This window comes from Thunnus albacares, chromosome 8 (genome assembly GCF_914725855.1).
Source record: "Thunnus albacares chromosome 8, fThuAlb1.1, whole genome shotgun sequence".
Classification (NCBI taxonomy): Eukaryota; Metazoa; Chordata; class Actinopteri; order Scombriformes; family Scombridae; genus Thunnus; species Thunnus albacares.
The window spans coordinates 30,857,253-30,878,038 of NC_058113.1; the positions used below are offsets into that span (position 1 = coordinate 30,857,253).

The 20,786-nt window shown below is 38.5% G+C and overlaps 1 protein-coding gene across 2 annotated transcripts; it reads left to right on the forward strand.

The window, feature by feature from the left end:
- The first annotated feature begins 3,507 nt into the window (after positions 1-3,507).
- On the forward strand, positions 3,508-20,685 carry tlr18 (toll-like receptor 18). Of its 2 annotated transcripts, XR_006404458.1 has the most exons (5): positions 3,508-3,684; positions 13,976-14,988; positions 15,768-16,950; positions 17,918-19,176; positions 19,547-20,685. XR_006404458.1 is itself a non-coding variant. In XM_044358788.1 (4 exons), exons 2-4 carry the CDS (start codon positions 13,994-13,996, stop codon positions 18,374-18,376), a joined length of 2,637 nt encoding a protein of 878 aa, XP_044214723.1. In that variant the 5' UTR covers positions 3,508-3,684; positions 13,976-13,993; the 3' UTR covers positions 18,377-20,685. The 2 variants fall into 2 exon arrangements, 1 of the variants encoding a protein (XP_044214723.1); XM_044358788.1 differs by having other exon boundaries at positions 17,918-20,685.
- The last annotated feature ends 101 nt before the right edge of the window (positions 20,686-20,786 follow it).

Genomic DNA, 20,786 nt, shown 5'->3' on the forward strand with positions numbered 1-20,786 from the left:
TCCAGTCATCATCACAATGAGGAGTAAAGAGAATCAAATGGTAATTGGACTATGACTTAAATAAAACGGTTTGTATTTTGTTTAAAGGGTTGGTTAATCCTAGTTACAATAAAACATATTTTCTCATCCACCTCTGTAGTACTCTATCCATGGGGACAGTTTTGGTTTTACTTGCTCAGGATTTGGTATATCTGGTTCCTCGATAATTTTCATTAGAACTGCTTTCTACCAAAGAAATAGTCACTATGAACACTGGTGACAGCCTGTTCTGTGGATTACTCACTGTGGTGCATGGACTGGTGCTCAATGATGTATTCACCCAGTTCAGGCATGGTACTTGAGCTTTTTTGCCCACATGATTACATCTACTTCTCACTTCAAATAGCATCTCCTGGTCTATGAGTATAAATGAAAACAGTCTCAAAAATGTCCTTGTTGAAATGGATTCAGAATGGCAAAAGAAGACTCTGGCTCCAACATTACTCAGCTTGAAATTATTGAATTTCAGCTGCTGCTTCGACTCCAGTTGCTAACTGCAGTGCAAATCACACTGAGGCCGCAGGTGTCCTGCACAGCCTCTGTCTTGTGTGTGAAGAATGTTTCCTCCTAGAGTGGTGTTAACCTACTTTACCCTTCAAACAATCTTTCCCTGTTTGAAGGGGAAACCAGGGAGAGACTGGGTGGGGGTTAGGGATATGTTTGGGCTCAAGTTAAAACTGATGTATTTTGAACATTTCCAGGCAGGAATGGAGCAGCGGTTTTAAAAGTGTGGGGGTTCTAGAGGTGGGACATGAGCCTTCGAGCCCTGTTCCAGTCTCAACATGCCAAATCAAAATGAATGTCATGCATTTAAACAATTTTTTCTACTATTGTAGTTGTAACCACTGCTTCAGCTTACCATAAAATAATTACTGAGACCATATGAGTGTAATAACTCAGCAGAATTTATTTAGGGTCTCATAGCAGTTTACTACTTACATCCAGTTATTTGTATGAATTGCTGTACTGGAGCATAGCTATCCTTATTGTACTTCAGATAATCATATTAATATATATAATACTTATTATATATAATAATTAAAGGAAACTTACTCTTCCATTAAAATGAAATGGATAGTTATGGATGCAAAACAAATTGAACTATGGTAACAAATCAGTATAAGTAAAGAGTCAAATCAGTAAAGAGTCATTTCTGAGTACATGGACTAGGACAACCTAAATTGTCTTCAATTTTTTTTTTTTTTTTAAAGTGTCTCTTTTAGTAGGAATCCAAAGGGGACCTTTAACTGTCTTCCATTGGGAAATGAAATACCAAAAGTTGCCCAGGAGGTTTTGTATCAGCAAGTGTCAGTTCCTCTCCAACAGCCACAGGAAACAAGCTGTTCCCCTTCATCTGAAGTCCACCTCAAAGCTAACAGGAGAATATCACATAAGCAGGTGATTTGAGGCTAGTGAGTGCAGAGAGTGAGCAACCAGCTCTCACAGGCCACAGCTACAACCATCTGAACCCTTTTTGAGCTCAATTATAAATAGTAATGTTACTGTGGTCTAGCTTTAATACACAATACAAACTATAGCTCATTCTAACTTATATTAAATGCAAAACACACATTAATCCCTAACATAAGGAGTAAAACCATGACGTCTAAAGCAACATATTCCTTTGACATTTAGCTTAAAACAGCATGAACTATGTGAGTTTACATTTTGGACACAGACGTAACTTGTACATATTCTTACCAAAGTCCGCCCAGCACGGTGGCTAATTAGCGATTAGCTTAACTCATGATTAGCGTTTAGCATGCTACTAAACATGAATTTGGTCGTTAAGACTTTACCATAAGGCAGATAGATGTTACACATCTTAAATATGAATACTCACCTTTGTCTATGACTATTTTAAAAATGAAAATAGAAGTGACTTTAAAAACTAAATTTGACACCTAGCCTACATTAAGGATAGCCTGTTTCATTAATGTTCAATGATGTTAGCTGAGCTGACACATCACATAACAAGACAAAGTTACAAAAGAAAATTCAACATTACTAACTAGTTAAATAGCTGTTTCATACCTCTAATCTGTTATCACAGCTCTATACTTCAACTGTTTACTCTTCTCTGGCCTGGTGGGTTAGTCAAATGGCTGTGATTGGCTGGATGGCTGTTCAATTAATGTTTATGTGAAAGTGCGGGTGTCACAACAGCCGTAACACCCACGGCTGCAACGCCCCTGTTTCCAGGTCTATATTTTTTAGTCTGGGGTTCTACTGGAATATATTTGGATGATTTACAGTTAAACAGACTCCTTATTTATCTTATACCGGCCCCCTATGCAGCCCCTCAGTTCAGCCTCTGTCTGAAACAGGCTGTTTTAGCTCCTGTCTTTTTAATGCCCCCCTCCTGATGAGCCCACTACTACCCCTTGGCAAACAACTGGCAGCTCTGGAGGCTGTGTAAACAAAAAAACAGTAGTAGGATTTCTCGTTTCTTTTTCTCGTTCTTTACTCAAAATGGAAACTTCTCAAATCCATACATGTTGGAGCCCAAATCGGATCCGAAATATGCAAATGGACAACATAGACAACCCATTCACAAATTTAGCAACATTTGCTACAGAACAAATGGCCATTTGTGTGCATGCGCCAACAATCTGATGTTGTAACAAGGAGGAGGTAGAGGAGTGTTCAGAGCTGGCTTTTGACTCACTGGGAGAGTGTTTTTACATATTTTCACCTCAAGTTTTGGAACTTTGACCATGTTTAACATAGACATCCAACATCATCATCATCATCATCATCAAAGAGAACTAGTAACAGAATATCACAAAAAGCCTGATGTTTCCCCTTTAAGGTAAGGGGAAACACAAATTAATGGCGGAAACAAACTTCAGCACAGCATGGAACCAACCCAAACCATTAGTGCAAGATCAGTAACCTGACCTTTACCTGTCATCTTATCAAACAGGCTCAGAACTGGCTGATGGCACAGGCATTGTACCCAAAAGCTCCTTGCACCAGGGTTTTGCTATTAAAGAAAATCAAGTTGATTGCAGAGACAGAAACATTGTCCATGTTTGCATTGATTTATGCTCACTTGTTTCTATCTCTGCTTCCTCAGACCAACTTGTTGGCAAGAAGCAGAGACGTCTCCAACATTCACCGTCCATTCAGCCCCATTGTAATGGGTTGCCAGGCAGCAGAAATCTATATCTCAAAACCTGAACAAATAAAACTGAATTATTTGTATGGCTTAAATAATGTGCTAAATTATTTTCTGAATGTAGTCGCAGTTTTTCTGTTTTTCTGTTAAGGCGGCAAAGTGTTAAAAAAAAAAAAGAAAGAAAGAAAAGTATTGGAGCTTCTGAGGCAGTTACTATCTCACTCTCACTTCTTGCACATTCCTGAGCAATGAACACACACACACACACACATACACACACACACACACACACACACACACACACACATGTACACAGACTGAAGAGAGAGTGAAACGGAGAGAGAGAGACAGAGAGAGAGAGAGAGAGAGAGAGACAATAATCAAACTGACAGAGTTGCCACAGGCTCATCCAGTGTTGACTCACTTGTCACCGAGCGTCTAACACAACAGCACAGGTTAAAATGTGGTATGAAAAGTCAAACTGAGGAAGAAGGTGTAGGAGTCTGACCGCCTTTCTGTTGGAGGTGAGTTGAACGATTTATTTTTCTCTTGTCTGTTTCAGCCTTGTTCTGTCTTGTTGAGTTTGTTGCTGGAAAAATATACTGTTTTCATCACATCTTTTAGGACTATCTTACTGTAACTGGATTATCACTCAATCATCACACTTTGTATGTTATAACTACTGTAAAGTAAACGATGAAGGTTTTGGATATGGCTATGGTAAAGCACTGGCACTGTGTAAACAGATATATTAGATTCTGATTGAAGGCTGACTCATCAGTCATCTGTCACGTACAGTCTTATTCAGTAACCGTTAATCAATCAGGATAGTTGTCAGCTTCCCTTACATGTCTCTTTACAGTCCACCTGTCTGAGAGGAAGTGGAGAAAAAGACGTAGCAAAGTTTTAGAACAAAAATTTGTTGGAAACTCATTTTGCACATTTTCAGACTTGGCTTGAGTAGTTCAGTCCAGACACATGTAAGTTATTAGTGTCCTTAAGAAACAACTGAATGAATTAAAATAACTTTCGTGGTCCGATGATGTTTTGTTTAGCACTGTCATCAGGTCAATTTGTTAGTAATAGTGTGATGGAACGGCATCCTCACTTCGCTGAGAAACAGATGCTCTGACGTCACTGAATATGACAGCATCCACAGAAGTGATCATTTCCACTGCCTAAAACTATGTAAATAAAATAAGATTGATTATCTATGTGAGGTGATGTCATTTTATTTGTAAACTTTGCAAATATTCGTATGCTGCCTGCCATAAAAAAGATGATTTTTTTCTCTCTTGTGAGTCATAGAAAGCTTCAAGCTTAGAATTTGGAAATTTCCAAGCTCTGACTTGAATGGAACAAACTATCAGCTTTGTCGATGTGAGCATGTTACCATGCTGGTGCATGCTGTTACTATGCATGCTTCATTGAGCTGTTAGCATGACTGTATAGACTATTAGTCTTGTTTGGCTATTTAAATCACGAAAAAGCTGTGACATTGGGTGGCAGATTTCTTCATTACTAGTTTTTTGGATGACAGTTCAACTCTGTAGCCCAGAGGAATAAGCTATTTCATGTTTTGGTTACATAGCCAACACTTAAAAGCAGGGTTTGATTTATTGTTGGTTTTGATAAAAGATAAACTAACAGCAGGCTTATCCTGTAATACACCCATCTCCTCAGGCACTCAACTCTTGGTACCTTTGAAGCTCCAATGGTAAACAAACAAATTTCAGGCTATTTTAAGCAGCTGTTGGTGTCAGTGCCGCCTGGCTGATAATATTTGTGGCTTTTCCTGTGAGACACTGTGACGTGTACTGTGATACTGTACGTGTTTAAAGCCATTTTGAGAAGGTTACAAGCTACAGGTGTTACTGGGAGCAGGCAGATGTTGGGGGCCAAGGCTCCTGTGGTTTATTGGGGATTTGTTTGAATCTTTGCAGCTGTTTAAAATCTTTCACAAACAGTTTTGTTTTGCACAGTGTGATTTATGTGCCTATAAAGTAATGGACTGACATATTCGGTTATTTTAAAGTGTTGTGTTCAACTCTCAAAAGAAAAAAATAGCTTTTCGACCTTCCCTTTTTATATTTATATATAGAGAAGTGTTTTTGCTGACACTCTCACTTCATGCACCGGATTTATTTTTCATTAAGTCTTTTCAGTGGTATTGTTACAGCTCCATTCTAACCCACTGTATCTATTTATTTATTATTTTATTTTATCCAGATTCAATCTGTGCAAGAGGTCTGTTTTTCACTTTCTCTATTAACTGTTTTGTAATTATTTTTCACTTAAGTTGATCATCATGATACTATCAAAAATGAATGTTCACACACCAGGAGGCTTGTATAAATATTCTCCAGTGGTTCATGTTTATTGTATAACAAGTGCAGACGCTCTTCAGCACAGGCAAGCTACGCATGGTGCATTTCTACTTGTTTTTGGCCACCAACTTCATTCTCATTTTGAACTTAAACACTGAACTGTGCGTGACTCCTCCTTTACAAACATACTTGAGTTACCAATTAATCAATTAAGACTGATTTGAGTCCAATCTCCCCCTCTTTTTTGAATGTCTTTAAACACTAGCTTCACCAAAAGTACCAAACTCCCAGGGAAAACTGCCTTAAATCTGGATGAAAACGCCCAAACTCGTCTCATTATTCTGAGTTTGCTGACACACATTAAACCGAAGGACTTCCTCAAGCTTAGACTGAGTTCGATTGACTTGAATCATCTGACATTAGCTGGATATTTAACTTTGACTTTACCTTAAATAAGGAAATGCAGACCCTTTGCTCTACTTATCCTGGTATTAGGCATTCATTGATTATTCATTCATTCATTCATTACTCATTCACTGGCACAAGGATGGAGTCATATCAGACTCACACAGTACACATTGTTCTGTACGGTGGGTTGTTCTCTGATGGAGGCCAGATTTTTGTGAAATAAAGATATTTAAGTTTTTGCATTAAGACAAACAGCCTTAACCTTTTTTTTCTTACTTTGGTGCTTTAAATAAATATTGAGAGAGCCTTCATTATCCCCTTAGTTACACTTCCTCCGGCAAAGTATTTCCTGTGTAAAAAGAGATTAGAAGTATTGAAAAACTTTCACCCACATTCAGATTTCCTCTTTTGGTAGTCAGAAGGAAGTAGATGCGAAAAATGTTTTGACAGCTTTCTCAAAAGGAAGTTCACCCCACAGGATCTTGGTTAAAATGGACTGAATGCCCTTCTCTGTAACCACAATTTTGTAATTTGATGACATAACATTTTTTTGACCAAAACGTGGCAAGATGCAGCTTTAAAGAGTTCATTCACCGAAACTAGGGGGTTTTTGGAGATATCTTGCTGCTTTTCATCTGAACTACCTCCTAAGAATACTTTTTACTTTTTTTGTCCTGCAGTTTATAATTTCTTTTAAAACTTATGGTTTCAGCAGCAAAATTCCTTTGTTTGTTGTGGGTTGGTGGCAGAAATCTCAAAACCCTAACAAACAAAACCATCTTCATGAGTGGGAGAATCATTTTTGTAATGTGAGTAAACTTCATAAGACTATTTACTATTTTGAAAAAGAAAAACAACTTGGTGTACGTCATAAACAACCAGAACATAAGCATGTGGAGTATCTGTCACCGTAGAGGATGAACATGATGACGGAGCAGAGTGTTCACAGCTTGAGCAGAAGTGCTGCTGTGTTTGTGCGTAGTGTGTAAACATGAAGCATCATTAAACCAGAGTAAAGAACACTCAACGGTGAGACGAGTCTGCTGCCAAATTAACGTGTCGGACGGGTGGTGGGCGCATCTGTGCCAACGCATGTCAATGAAAGAGCTGTTTGCCACTAACTATTGACTGATGGGTCAATATCAGATGCAATAATAGAGCTTTGAGCTCACCGGATGACGCCATTCATGGTATATCAGAGAGATATCACAGTTTAATCAATGATAGAGCCGTGTATCATTTCTTTCATAACCTGGTTGCTCATTAAGTGCAGGGCTACCACCTTACACTCTGGAGTGCAGCACGTGGATTGCGTTGAGTTGCTATGTACCACACCAGCAGTACAGTACACCTTGTCCTGCTGAAACACCTGTATCCTCCTGTGACCTTGAATACAGAAATGTAATTAGACCGGAGATTATTATCATTTCTGTTTGTCAGCAGGATATTGCAAAAAGTCCTGAACAAGTTTTTCTTAAATCTGTTGGACAGATCATCCCCCCTGGGTGACTTTGTTAGTTTCAGAGGAATTTAAAAGGACAGGTTCACATTTTTTTTGTCTTAAAACAATATTCCAAGCAGACCAACCGTTACAAATCACTGTTAAAATAATGATGTTTTACGATGTGGCGACGCTGTGGTTCAGGTCTGGTTAAGTTTAGGCACAAAAACCACTTATGATGAGGGAAAGATCATGGTTTGTTAAGGTTAGAGAAATTTACTACTTCCTTAAATTTAGTTGACCCTCGTTTTCATGGCGACAATAATAACCACGGGGTTAAGGTTAGGGGACGGTTGTAGTTACGATTTACAAAAAAAACTGTCCCAACTCACGGTTGGAAACAAATAGAAGTCTCCTGTGGCACCACAAGTCCACTGTTGGGTTGTAGTCTCCTCCTGATTCGGAAATTCATCAGCATAAATATTAGGGGTGTGCCCGAATACAAATACATTATTCGGCAAATCACAAATAGTAGGTTTTATACGAATATTTGTTTCATACAAATATTTAAAGGAATATTTGTGGGGGTGTTCCCCAGAGATAAAGCTGAGCTACTGACACAAGCTCTCCATAACCTGTTGTTACCCTTCTCCTTTCCACAAAGTTAGGTTGTAAAAAAAATAGGCAATAAATGAAAAGTGCAAAGCAATAATTGCCTTTGAAGTTCCTCCCTACACATTACACGGTGTGCTGTCTCTGTGTTATGGGTGTATAAATAGGTAGAGGTCTGTCTGCAATGAGGTGATGAGTAAAGTTTTAGCTCAGTAATCAGCGCAGTCGTCTATAATCTGGGAGACTCCAGTTAAGAGACCCGATGTGGGGACCTCCTTCGTAAGGTAGTTTATTCATGAACACTTATTGTAACACTTTAATTTTCTAAACTTAAAAGTGTCATAAAAACAAAAACAGGATTTTTAAGCCTCTTTCTCTTTTATTCGAAAATACAAATACAAATACAAATACTGGGATCTCTGCACATCCGTAATAAATATACATCATCTGAACTGCACCCCTGCTGCGGGTCATATTTACTTTGGCCGCTAGATGACATCTGTCTCTCAAACGTACCTATATGTCGTTTTTGGGTGACTGACATTACGACCTGTTGTGACAGTCTCCAATAATCATATGTTCATGACTTCCTCGGTCACTGTAATCGTTCCTCTTCTCAACTTTTAATGGATGAGATGTGGAAACTAAATCTACAGTCCTCATTCTGTGGCAAAATACATTTTTAATGTTTAGCCTGAAGCTATGAGTCAGTCAGTAGTAGCTCCACCATCTGTGTATTAATACTACTGTAGCAACCGATTAGCAAACATCAAAGAGTGTGTATGAAAATATCCATGATAGCTCAGACTGATTGAAGTTGAGTGAAGTCTGACAATGTAGAGCTGCTATTAAGACGCTGTTTATTATTATAGAAAACATTATTACTTTGTCATTTATTGTCTCAGCTTGTCAGAACAGTTGTGACAGTATGTTACAGCTTAACTGGATTTTTTTCAAATGTCCCAAGGCTGTTAAGGGGAAAATTCCACATCTAACAGCATTCCTTCTGAACTACCGGTGCGTTACGTTTGCTCCAACACAATTTACAATTTACAAAGACCAAATACAGTTTTCTGTTTGTTACAGATGCTGGCTTGCTAATGATTTTGGTTGAGAGATTTAAGATTGTTCATTTTGTAACATCTTCAATTAGTAAAAAAAAAAAAAGATGTACAGCTACAAAGAGGAAGACTTCAGAATTTCATGCCACTATAAAAAAAATAAAAATAATAATAATTTGTCACTTTTTGCAGTTTGCGTGTCACCAATTTTATGACAGATGACAGGGAGTTTACCTTTCAAACAATGGGACTTGTTGTATCACCGAAACATTTCCGTTTATGTTGTTTACTCTCTTTCTTAACACATGACCGGCTCAGCAAGATTAAGTGTCAAATAGACATCCTTTTGTTGCAAACCCTATTCAACCGTGTCAAGGTGATTGCACAGATACTGGTCCTGTGTGTCCTCACCAGGCATTACGGCTGATGATTCGGAGCTGGAAATGTCATCGTTGCCAGGCGGAGTCAGTCTATACTTTTTAAACATGACAGGATTTGTGAAAGTTATATCTCAGGTGCAGAGGACACAAATATTTACAGTCGTGTTTCCAACTCATAATAAACTACAAACCTGGCAGTGAGCCAACCTGCATGTGAAAAATATTGACAAGGAAAAAGGCCATGTGTTTCGTATGGTTACACAGTGAGCCACATGTACAGGTGTTTTAGTTTGTGTGACCTAGAAATCTTTAAAAATCTCAGAGGTATGTTGACACTGAAGTGATTGCAACATGCTTTACCTGAGGCTGTGTGGAGAATAACACTCAAACAGAGAAACAGCCTGCAGCATTTTCAGCATATTTGTTCACATTCCTTTCGCTGACGAGGCCGCTTACTTTCACACAGCTGGAGGGTTTTTACATGTGGAAACTGCACGCAAATGACTGAACCACTAAGACCCAGAAACTCCTGCCAGGTTGGTTAATATTAAACCAGCTGGAGGTCATAAACACAGAATCTAGACGTGTGTAGGTTATTGTAGGAAGGGGCGGGTTTGGTTGACCTCCCTTGACCTTCCCTTTTTTTTCCCCCCACTTGATTCATGACCAGATGTTTTGTAAAAAAGTCTAAAAGTGGACTTTATCTGACCTTAGTGTCTTCAGAATCTGATACACTTAACTGTTTTTTGGAAAGATTATGGTCATACAGACATGATAAAAAAAAAAAAGAGTCACCAGTTCAGTTCTCACTATAGCAAGACATTTGTAAGAGAAACACTGTGAAACGGGGAAAAGATTGTGGTTTGGCTTCGTCTCCATAGCGACGGCGGCAAGTGCTCATGGGTATCTTAGTATTTAGAGTCATCCACCATGCCAAACTGACAGTCAGAACATGATTTCTCAGAAACAAAGTTGAAATAATGAAAGAAGTGGTGGCTATAACATAAACCTATTGCATCATAACAGTATCCAGGAGAGTCTCATGTTTCTATTTTGAGTAACAGTGAAGATATCAATAAAAGAAAATAAATATATGGAAATACAGAAGAGAATTCAATCCTGAAGATCACAGAAAAAAAGTGATCATTTTAACCCAGTCAGAGGAATTAATCACCATAGTTACTGAATTCATTCATATCCAAACATCCATCCATTGACCCAAAATCCCAAAATAACTCGACTGACAGTTTTCATAACAGCAAAATATTCACCTGTTATCTGTGAAACTGCAACAGAATTTTGATTCAATGCTTCTTGCCGAAATGCACCTTGGGAGTTTTAACTCTCAGTGTTGGTTATTTATAACTTCTTACTATACGTTTTTATTGACAAGGGCTTGAACCTTTGACTTTCTATCAAAGGACTAGTTATTTTCAAACACAGTTGCTCATCTTTTGTGGTCATGATTCAGCAGTTTCATTCAGATCCGGTTTGTGGAAGTGTTCCAACTGTGAGTCATGTAACTTTGTCAATGGAAAAAAAGACTTTTAATAGCTCCTCTCACATAATTCTACTTATCATGAAATGATACATAAACACCAGCTGAACACACTGTAGAAATATATATGTAGACACCACAAAGGCATGTACTTTATTTGTCTATTTTAAGTTTTTTTGTTTATAAAGTTCATTCTTTAATTGTGCCTTGAGTTTTGACCCTAGAACAATAAAAAATAAATACGATAGTGACAGGCAGACCATGGCAGTAGATACCTATGACTAGATTTTGATTTAAAGTTCAGCAGTGGATTTTTAATCAACTCTTAACAGGTGCATCATGTGTGGTTTGGGGCCGTTATGCTTTAATCATGATGGGTACATAGTTTCATTCATGTTGTTTTACAGAGCGATGGTGGAAAGGTACGTTTCATTACCGGACAGGTGACTATTTTGTACAGTCGTAGTGAGCAGAAACAGTGGAAATGGCTTTGCTACATGTGTGTTACTGACAAGGAAAGGGTTAACTGAGCCTTTTCTCTACTTAGGTCATATTGTTGTGACTATCAAAAATTTCTACCAGCATCAGAAACTTGTGGTCCCCACATGGTATCTTTGTAGCCGCCGTAACCCCAACATGTAAGTACGGGGTAAATCCTTAATGCAAAAGTATAAATCCAGCTTTAGGCCTGAGCATTGATAACAAAAAACTTGAGACTATACTTAGTAGCTTGGCCCCTAAAACTGAAAAACTGCCATTAACTCTAACTAAAATCGAATTGAGAACATTAGCCGAATGCTGTAAACATGAATGCATGAAGTCTGAGACAAAATTGTAGCTTTGTTATTGTCAAGTGATATTACAACATCATTTTACAACGGCGCCATTCATGCAAGGAGTCTCACTGAGTCAATATGCTTGATGTTTATCTAATAAATTGTCCATTTCCAAAAATAGCTGTCCACTGTTGACCAGATTATATAGCTGAGGGGTGTTTCTGGTTTCCTCAATCAGCCGCGTCACAGCTGTTGTTGTCTTGGATGTTTAGATGACAAGGAAGGAAGCTGATGGCCACCCCCCCCACACACACACACATACACACACAGTAAACCCAGGGTGACATTAATGAATACAAGAGTAAAGAATACAAGTATTCATCTGTATTTATCTGGGAGAAGCTGCTAACAATGACTCATTCAGATAACTGTTAATCAGAGATAGAGATGAGGACTGATTAGCTAAATATTAAATGAACACATGTCGAGGGAGTAGCAGATGTGACATTTAACACCACAGTTGTTTTCATTTGTTATTACTCACTGCAATGGAAAGCACTAAATATATATGTGAATAACAAAATACCTGCTCTGGTTTGATTGTGTTAGAGATGTTAGCCATAATAAACTAAAACTTCAGTTCATCTGGTGACTCATCAAGTCTGGAAGAGCTTAAAAAAACACACATATTTCCTTTCAATTTCAGTGTTTTTGCAGCTATGTGGGCAAACTGGTTTTAATTTGGCTCCCATTCCTGCATCAAACTACATTACAAAATTACATTCAATTTATCCTCCACTTCACCACATGACGCTCGCTGGTTGTCTGAGCCGTCACAGATTAACAGACCATACAGCGGATTCATTACAATGACCTAAAATGACCTGAAATAAATAAGGAAACAGTTAATTTTTACACGCATCATATCCGTACGGATATAAATATTTATTCAAGTCACGTCACTTCTGGTAAAACTGATAAAACTAACACTGTTTGTTCAGTGGGAGTTATCAAATTTGATGGCTCCTCCATGTGACCAAAACAGTGTGTAGCCTTAACAGGGAATATAAATAAAGGTTGAGGAGAGAGGAGAGAGTCAGTGTTTACACCCTGAAGCACGAAACTAGTCTTAAGAGGGTAAGTACTGTGCAATGTATAATGCTGTTATCCGAGTGTTGTTGTATCATGGATGGACCAATGAAAATGTCTGTTTTATATGCATGAGTCAGATGTCCTTTTCATTGCAGATTTGCTGCCTGAGTGCACATAATAACCATAGCGTGATGCATGCAAAAGAAGCTAAATGTCAGTTTATTCAGCGAAGGCACAAAATTTATGATTTCATGGGGAAATTATGGGAAAACTGACCAAAAATCTTGTAGCGGTACAGATTAAGATCAGCTTCTTCTGATAACTTTCCTCTGTCACCTCATGCCTCAACTATGACTTCTCTGTTGTGTGCTATATTTAGCTTTTTGTGCTTTGTTTATATGACCAGAAAAGCCTGAATTCAGGATACAGGAATTAGATGCCAGTGTATTTCAGAGAAATGACGTGCTGTTGAATTTCACAATTAATTATGCTCAGTACAGATGATGTAATTTTAAAAACTACACATCTTCTTCTGTGCTGCAAACTGAGACATTTATTTGATGCAGTGACACCCCAGATCAAGATTTTGTGTCATCTATATGACTATGATTGAGATGAGATTGGGTTCATGTGAAGTTTTTTTTTTTTTTTTTTTTTTTTTTTTACCAAAGTACGAGTAAACCAATATCCAAAGTAAAATTGTTAAGAGGAGTAGTGTTCAGCTTGTGACAGCCTTTTAACTCAAATTTTCATGTTGTCGCTGAGCAGTAAAGAAAGTTAAAAGTTAAAACCAAGAGGAAGAAAGCTGAAAGGAAGTAAGGAAGAACAGAAAAGAGGATGAAAAAAGGAAGGAAAGAAAGGAAAGGAAAAAAGAGATCATGAATACAAAAAGGAATGAAGTAAAGAATCTTGTATAAATCTTGTCTTAAATAAAACCTTCATCTTCTAAAGTACATATTGTAGTGGAATAAAAAGTACAGTAGTCCCTTCAGATGTGTACTGGAGGAAAAGTATAGTTTCACAAAAATTTAAAGCATCAAAGTTTGAACATAAGTATTTTCTGCATTTCTGGAGAGAGGGTTTGGTTACAGTAATTGTTTCACAGAACATGTGTGAAAAACACAAGATAACCTCTGTTTCCAAACACAATTTTGGTCAATGTGCACTTTGTCATTTGAATACAGAGAAGCTGATCTCTCCTGTTCTTGTTCCTTTTCCAGGTCACTGTAACAACTGTCATGATGATTGTGAGATTAATTAATTTCAGTGCTCTCCTTCTTGGAACACTCACATCCCCAACACCGAGTCCATCTTCTCCTCCCACCAACAACAATGAGGAAGGACCCTGTCGCATCGACAAATCTGGCCACTTTGCCGACTGTCTGGGAAGGCAGCTTGGCAGTGTCCCATGGAAACAATTCCCATCCACACTGGAAAAGATAGATCTCTCCTACAATAGACTTCAAGCTATCCATGCTGACGACTTCCTCCACCTCCCTCAGCTTCGCATCCTTCTGCTGCAGTACAATAACATTTCACGCATTGACAATGATGCCTTTAAAAACAACACTCTACTGGAGAATCTTAACATCTTTAATAACTCCCTGCAGGAAATTCCTGCCACTGCTCTGACTCCTCTCTTGAATCTAAGAGAGCTCTCCATGTCTAATAACCTTTACAAACATGCCACTCTGGCTGATAGCTTCTCCAAATTTGTCAAACTCCAGTCTCTGTCGATGGGTGGCCCTCTGGTGATGGGGCTAAAGAAAGAAGATTTTCAGCCATTGAAGAACATCAGATTACAAGGTTTTGCCATCAAATGTTCCTCCAATCTGAGTTACTATGAACCTGGAAGTTTACAAGTTATCCAAACGCAGCAGATGGGCTTTGATATGGCCATAGATCAACAGCCAAATGCTCTCCGCGACATGCTGCATGACCTCGCCAACAAGACCTTCGGAGTCATCCAATTCCGTAATCTCTTTGAGTTCATGTACTACATGGGAGAGGAGGACATTTTCCAGGGTTTAAAGGGTATCAAAGCCCATCAGATCATCTTTCACAGAGGTAAATTCAATGAGAACCTACTGAGGATGGCTTTATTGAACTTAGAAGTCGCCCCGGTCAAAAGGTTGAGACTTCAGTACATCGACTTTGCCCGTTCACCCAAATTTATTGATAGTGGAGCAGGTTCAAGCATCAGAGACCTGGCACTGGATAGGTTGGATCTTTGGTGAGTATCTTCTTTTGGTTTTGGTACATCATGTACCAGTATGAAATATACTTCATTCTATGTGAAATTTGGCTCTTGCTTGTCATAATGCTGCATTATTGTTACCAGAGGCTGTCTCAACATGCAGTTTTTTCTGTTCTGTTCAGTTTTAGCGTTGTTTGAGTATAAGCATATGAATTATGTGTTTATGTTCATGATTAGTATTTACTAAGTAGATACTAAATATTTAATCCCTCCAGTAATTCAAATTCAACCAAAATCCACAATCTGTGTGAGATTTTGATTTTTTCAAACTGGAAGAATGAAAAAAAACAACAACAAAAAAACAGTTTTAGTTCCCAATGCTGAATAAAAATCACTCACTCTTCAAAACAAACTTCTTGTAACTACTGTGAAAAGGACTTTTTTTTCTCTTTGAGCTTGTCTTCTCATCCCAGCCTTTTAAAGTTTCCAAAACTGAACCTTTTCTAATCTAATTCCTAAAAAAAACAACCATTTGGTTTATGTAGCATTTTGGCAGCACTACACGGCATGGTTTACAGCTGATTTGTAATAACTTGTAACTTGAATCTAAAACAACACACAAATAGATGTAAATTACATTTTTACCAAAACATATTTGCAATTTAGTTGTATGAAGAATGTAATTTCTAGGAGACAAGGTTGGTTTATGTAGCACATTTGATACACAAAGGCAATTTATTTTGTGATTTTCAGTAACCAGGGACTTTGCTTTTCATTTGCATATACGTAACACTGCAAATTTCTATTTCTTATAGGTACATCAGCAATCCTGATGTGCTGAGATTTGACTGGCGCTTCACTTGGTTCAACAAAATTAAAGAACTGTCTATCCAGTATGTGTACTTCAACTCTGTGCCTTGTGATGCCTGGGTTGAGATGGAAGGTGTGAAGTTTCTGGATGTCTCTAATAATCGACTAAAGGATGAGTACGTCTTCAACCAGCGGTGTGATTACAAGGGCACCATGCCAAATATTCACACCTTCAACATGAGCTCCAATGAGCTGGCCAGCTTAGAAGACTTGTCAGCACTAACAAGAGAGTTCCAGCAACTGCAGGTGTTGGATTTAAGCAACAACAAACTGGGAACTGCCAAACACAGTCAGGACTGTGTTTGGCAACAAAATATCACTCGGTTTATCGCTCATCACAATACATTTGAAAGTGAAGCCCTACGTTGTCTGCCCACCACAGTGCACTATTTGGACCTGTCACACTGTGGCCTGGACCAGCTGGACATGACGTACTTTGAGAAAGCCACCAACCTGAAAGAGCTCCTGCTCAGTGGGAATAAAATCAAGTTCATCCCGTCTAAATGGGAAAGTCCATCACTGCAGTCGTTGGCTTTGGATGGGAATTCATTTGGTCTCATTAGCAAGGAATCCTTCCAGGACATGCCTCAATTATCTCGCCTGAGGGCGGGGAACAATCCTTACCATTGTACTTGTGAGCTACATGCTTTCGTCCAGGACACAATGTCAAAAAGAAAGGTCAACCTCACAGACTGGCCTTGGAACTACAGGTGTTATCACCCAGAGGCCTTGCTGAACACAATCATATCCAAGTACTTCCCGGGTCAAGTGGCGTGCGATATCAGACTAGTTATCATCATCTGTGTTGCAACTACTGCAGCAGTGATCTTGATATTGATGCTGATTTGCTATATTTTTGACCTCCCGTGGTATACTAAAGCCACATATCAGATTATCAGGGCCAAATACAGAGCTCACAAGGAAAAAGCAGCAGGGGAACTAGGGACTTTTACTTATCATGCCTTCATATCCTACAGCCACTCTGATGCAGACTGGGTTAGAGACGAGCTCTTGCCCTGTTTGGAGAACAACAGGAACCCGTATCAGCTGTGTATTCATGAGAGGGACTTTATGCCAGGAAAGTGGATCATCGATAACATCATCGAGAACATTGAAAGCAGCCGTAAGGTACCAAAATGTAGTTTTGTAATATAAGCCTCGTACATTCCAGTTAAGACTTGCAAAACCATCCTGTTTTTGCAAATAAGGTCTGTGGGTAAATACTCATTGCGAAACCAACGGTTTTTGAGGAACTTTGTTTTCAGTCATATGATGAGTTGATGAGTCAGCTGAGCTAGGTTGGCAATGGCAAACATCACCAACTAGGCCTGCTCATTCAGTCCTATTAGGAACTTTTTTTTTATGCAATGTTTCTTGCCAGGCTGCATATTGGATTGTTGAAAATAAAAGATCTACTGATAAAGTTCTCTAAGTTACAATTGCTTAAAGATTGGGCCATGGTTGGGGTTAGGACTTGGTTCAGTAATGATTTAACAAACCACTATTGACTTCCCCTTTTGCATTTCCCCTCTGGGCATTTCCACTGCCATCTTAGGTGCTACTCAGGTACTTTGAAAACTTGAAATTTCATGAGTTTTGTAATATCGATTCTTCAAGGACTGAAGAGACAAATTAACAACACTTAAGAGGCAGATGTCAAAATTGTGACTCACCAAACTAGTGATTTGTTGTTGGGTGCCATTTGGCCATTGTTGAGCATCACATGCTGACTGACGCCCATAGTTTTAAGGTGTGTTCAGTACTGTTTAGCAGTTGTCAGTTTTTATGGTGGTCACTTATGCATTAGGCATGTTAAAAATCCAAGAGAGTTAGTGAAAGAGAGCTCTATCATTGGTAAATTTGTGATTTCATTCATTCAGTGCAGTGGAGTACAGTGGGTTTAGAGTGTTTTGAGAGCTTCTTGGATGTACACAAAGGATTATGATCCATTTTTTCCCAGATCATATCAGTGTTAACCAGTATCACCCTGACTAGCACAACTCATAGCAACATCATATATATATGTAAAAGGAAATATTACAGTGCAGTTGTAATTCATGTTTTCATTTCCTCTTTTTTTTGTCTCCATCTTCAGGTAATATTTGTCCTTTCACGAAACTTTGTGAACAGCGAGTGGTGCAACTATGAGCTGTACTTCGCTCAGCAGAGAGCAATGGGAAAGACCTTTAGTGACATCATCCTGGTGGTGAAGGAGCCCATTGATCCCAGCTCCCTGCCCAGCAAATACTGCAAGCTTAAGAAGATGTTGAGTACTAAGACATACCTTGAGTGGCCCCAGCACGTCAACCAGCAGGCATTTTTCTGGGAGCAGCTGAGGAGCGTTCTGGGCAAGCCAGCAATGACCCGAGAGAGGGCGCACAGTGTGAGGAGCAGAACCTCATCTGTGAGAAGCATTTCTTTGATGATGGAAGATCAGAGGCCAGAAATCGCGATCCCTTATATGGACAAAGAAGCAGAACCCGAAAAAGAGATTGTTAAGAGGGATAATGATCACTTGGCCAATCACAGACAAATCCCAGTGGTGGCATTCTGACCAGCAATTTAAAAAAATAAAGATTGTATGATAACTTAGATTCCTTCAGTATTTCTCAGTAAAGGCCTGAACACAGGTAACCTTTTGTGTGTGGGTTATGCCAAGCTGGGAGCAAAAGCCAATGTTTCATTATGATGACAGACAATAACACGATCCCTCCCTGCCCATGGCATTGTGTCATGTTATCCCCGAGGGCCGAGCTGATGCCCTCTGCTCCGCTTTCCCTCTGAGTGTCTCAGGCCAGGATGCCCCCACTGACAGGAGCTGAAAGGCCACAAACTCAGTGACTCAAATGAGATCTCCCATGTCGCACTCTGGATAACAAGCAAGGTGCCAGGAGGATGTGGTGACAGGTTCCACATTGTGAAAGGGCCGTGCTCTGTTACACTTTTGGCCCTCAGAGGTATGAGATCATGAATGTTCAAACTCTGGTGTTACAGGGCCAAGTCAAAGGCCACATGATACCAATGCTTCACAGGAATAGCATTTTTGGGGGGAGATTGGTCCTATTATTAACCCACCTGAGAACATAATAAACCAAAATCACCTGTGAATCTTCATAGTCTAGGCAACGCTTAGTGATAGTTGGTTCTATGCCATTAGTTAAACATTAAAAACTGAGACAACTGGTATTTGTAGCACTCCAGCACTTTGAATATGGATAATTCATAGTCTTAAAGTGGATGACAAAAAGGCCAAAGTCACATTATTGCCTTAAAAAAGCTGTTATGCTTATGTCTTAGCAACTAATTACATACCTACACATCCAGCAGATGTATATTTATGTCCACCTGATGAATGTAAGTCCAATTTTTACTCTCCCTTTATGAAGAAGAAAATTGTTTTGGCTAACATGCTAGCAGACAGTTTACATATCCAGCCACACAGAGCATTTTAGCATAGAGATGAGTGTTTCTGTCCTGTGTTCACTCCCTTTTTTAGCTCTGGTTTGGTCACCAAAAACTGCTTGAGAGTTGGCTCTCAAGCAGCTAGATGTTCCACTTTCACTAGCTAGTCATTAACTTTGCCCTCTGCCATTTGAAACTGGGCAGGTAGTGAACACTGGGTTTATTAGAGGTGTTTGTTTGTTTGTTTATACTGAAAACAGCCACTCTGGATAACAAAACAGTTGCTTTAAAACAAAAACTATGAGCTTAAAGAGGCTTAAAGTTATTTTTTGTATATAAGAAAAAAGACCAATACAGCCAAGTTCTTCACACCAAGTAGGATCAGAGCTGGGACTCAACTAAAAGGTGCAGAATGGAAACGTAAAAGCCATTTACAGGCATGTCTGCAGACCTTTGACCTGAGGAAGCAAAGCTATAGGCTAAATGTGCACTGGATGCTTTTATATTTAAAAAAAGCTATTAAAATCAGCAGGCTGTGTACAGAAACTTTTAATCAAAATGTTTGAACTTATAGGTGTCTTTACAAACTTGACACAAACAAATGTTAGCAGAAGTACTAAAACACTGTATGATAAAGCAACAGTGACTGTAAACTTGTGGCTGTCTTATAAGTTTATGATTTAAAGGAAGCAGCACTGGATGTTAATCACTTTGTAATGGAAAACATGTTTCTGTAAATAACAATCTAGCTTTTTATGTTAATGATTGAAGTATACTGTCAAATTTAAAGATTTTATTATTATTATTTTTTAAGCATTTTCTTTGTCTGGCACTTTATTCAACATGAGCTTTGCTATGATTGTTAGTAATGAATTTGAGCTGAGTTGAACTCAGACTTGTTCCATAAAGGTTAATATGATTTTTTTTTTAAGCATTGTGGATTTTTTTCTGTTTCTTACTTTAACTCTGTTCTTTCCACTTTCACATTCAGTATTGACTCTGTATTGTGTAAGAGTTTTTAATCATTTTTTTTAAATATGTGAGTTTACATGTGTGGCCATTTGCAGAGTTTGCAAATGACCAGTAGATGACACCCTTGAACGTATTTTTTTCTGGTTGATGTTGTCATTACTATCCCAGAGAGAGAGAGAGAGAGCGAGAGAGAGAGAGACTGAAGGGAAGGTGTGTCCAAAGTACTTTTGACTGGTGCTGTATTTGCAATACAGACATGTTTATTTTTGATGCAGACTCCAAATATTTCCACCTTAAATTTATCATACAGTATCTGCCTAATTTGTATTACTTGTTAAATGCTGGACATTCATAATTCTTACGATGCTACTGATGTATTATTTTGTTATTGAATAAAATATCACTGTTTTAGTCATGAATAGTGTGATTATGTTGGAGGGGCAGAAGTCTCACCAAGTCTCAGACCAATAATAAAAAAATCTATCACTGGTCTGAGAAAGTTGAAGGTTTTCTTTAATAATGTTGTAAGATTTTGAATTTGGAAGCAGTATTTAGTTTCAAGATAACGCCAGTCCATGTAATATATATAT

Excerpts from the sequence above, each read along its gene's own strand:
- tlr18 (XM_044358788.1), top strand. The coding sequence starts at position 13,994 with ATGATGATTGTGAGATTAATTAATTTCAGTGCTCTCCTTCTTGGAACA. Across the intron at positions 14,989-15,767 it reads CTGGATAGGTTGGATCTTTG|GTACATCAGCAATCCTGATG; the intron begins GTGAGTATCTTC and ends TATTTCTTATAG. Across the intron at positions 16,951-17,917 it reads ACATTGAAAGCAGCCGTAAG|GTAATATTTGTCCTTTCACG; the intron begins GTACCAAAATGT and ends CTCCATCTTCAG.